This window comes from Apis dorsata, unplaced genomic scaffold, assembly GCF_000469605.1.
Source record: "Apis dorsata unplaced genomic scaffold, Apis dorsata 1.3 scaffold_667, whole genome shotgun sequence".
NCBI classification, from domain to species: Eukaryota; Metazoa; Arthropoda; class Insecta; order Hymenoptera; family Apidae; genus Apis; species Apis dorsata.
This window is the reverse complement of record NW_006263852.1, coordinates 553,331-554,456: the sequence shown is the minus strand read 5'-3', so window position 1 is coordinate 554,456 and position 1,126 is coordinate 553,331. Positions and strand designations below refer to the sequence as shown.

The 1,126-nt window shown below is 37.8% G+C and overlaps 2 protein-coding genes across 2 annotated transcripts in view; both read left to right on the top strand.

Annotated features, from left to right (window-relative positions):
- Positions 1-553, top strand: part of LOC102677174 — a 2,282-nt gene extending 1,729 nt beyond the window's left edge. The window contains exon 3 of the mRNA XM_006622176.2: positions 137-553. Coding sequence (XP_006622239.2) covers positions 137-529 — 393 coding nt within the window. The 3' untranslated portion in view covers positions 530-553. The remainder of the gene's footprint in view (positions 1-136) is intronic.
- A 57-nt stretch (positions 554-610) lies between these two features.
- The window catches only part of LOC102677022, a 2,069-nt gene continuing 1,553 nt past the window's right edge, over positions 611-1,126 (top strand). The window contains exon 1 of the mRNA XM_006622175.2: positions 611-1,053. The gene's annotated coding sequence lies outside the window, so the exon portion shown is untranslated. The remainder of the gene's footprint in view (positions 1,054-1,126) is intronic.

Sequence of the window (1,126 nt, the reverse complement as noted above, 5' to 3'; positions counted from 1 at the left end):
ATTGTAATTGGGGGAGAGGAAGAGGGATATAATGTTTATTATAATTACATTTCTCAATCATAATTAAAATAAAATAAAATAAATAAAATAAATAATAATTAAAAACTGGAAAAATTCTTTTTTCCAAATCGATCAGAATCTGGAACCGTGCGGCACAATGACGACGATCACGCGGTTGGATTGCGGCTGTATCCAGGAGACGACGAGGCCAATTTTCACGACGACGAAGGGCCGCGTCCAAAGAAGGAATTGCACTCTATCCCAGGAGGAGAAGCTTCTCAAGTTGATCTCGTTGAATCCGCAGGAGCACCTGTTTCCCTCGTTGGAACAAGCGAAGGATAGATATCGCATGAAATCGAAGAAACGATTGAATCCCCGATCTCATCCGAAAATTCCTCCCGCCGGTGATCAAGAATTCGAGGTGGAGAACGAGAAAAAGGTGGAGGAGCCGGAATCAGAGATTATCGAGCACGTATCGAGAGTATCTCCCCAACGAAAATTCAGCGACACTTCGGCTACTTCTTATTAGAAACGAAAATTTTATTCCTTTCTTTTTTTTAAATCATACAAAGTGCTTGTATTCTTCTATACACATGTACACACATATATATATATATATGTATAATAATGTTCTTTAAACGATATGAAATTATCTAAGAGTATCAATAAACGAATTCAACAAAACCATTGAACAACCATTTGCGTTAAACATCAGAGCGTTAGAATCATGGAATCAGTTTCGATAAATTTCAGTTAACCGGGCAATTTATTCGATGATCAAAGGTCAAAAATAATTCTCTAAATTGCAGGATGAACGATTTAAGGCTAACTACCGATTCCGTAATCGCACACATAGGTATCACGTTTTTAAACGCTATACTCCACTATGCGCTTTATAGAGCTGTCGCAGCCACGATCATGCTGATCAAAGAGACGATATTTTGGTTGTTCCGGAAGGTAGTGAAATTTCGTAGTGCGACCACCACCAACGAATCGGCTCGATCCCCGATGTCATGTAACGTTTAACGTTTATATTTCGAGGATAAATTTTTGGTAAGAATTTGAATCGAGATCGAAAATTTCAAATTTCTCCGATGATAATTTAAAAATAATTCAATTCTCGCGA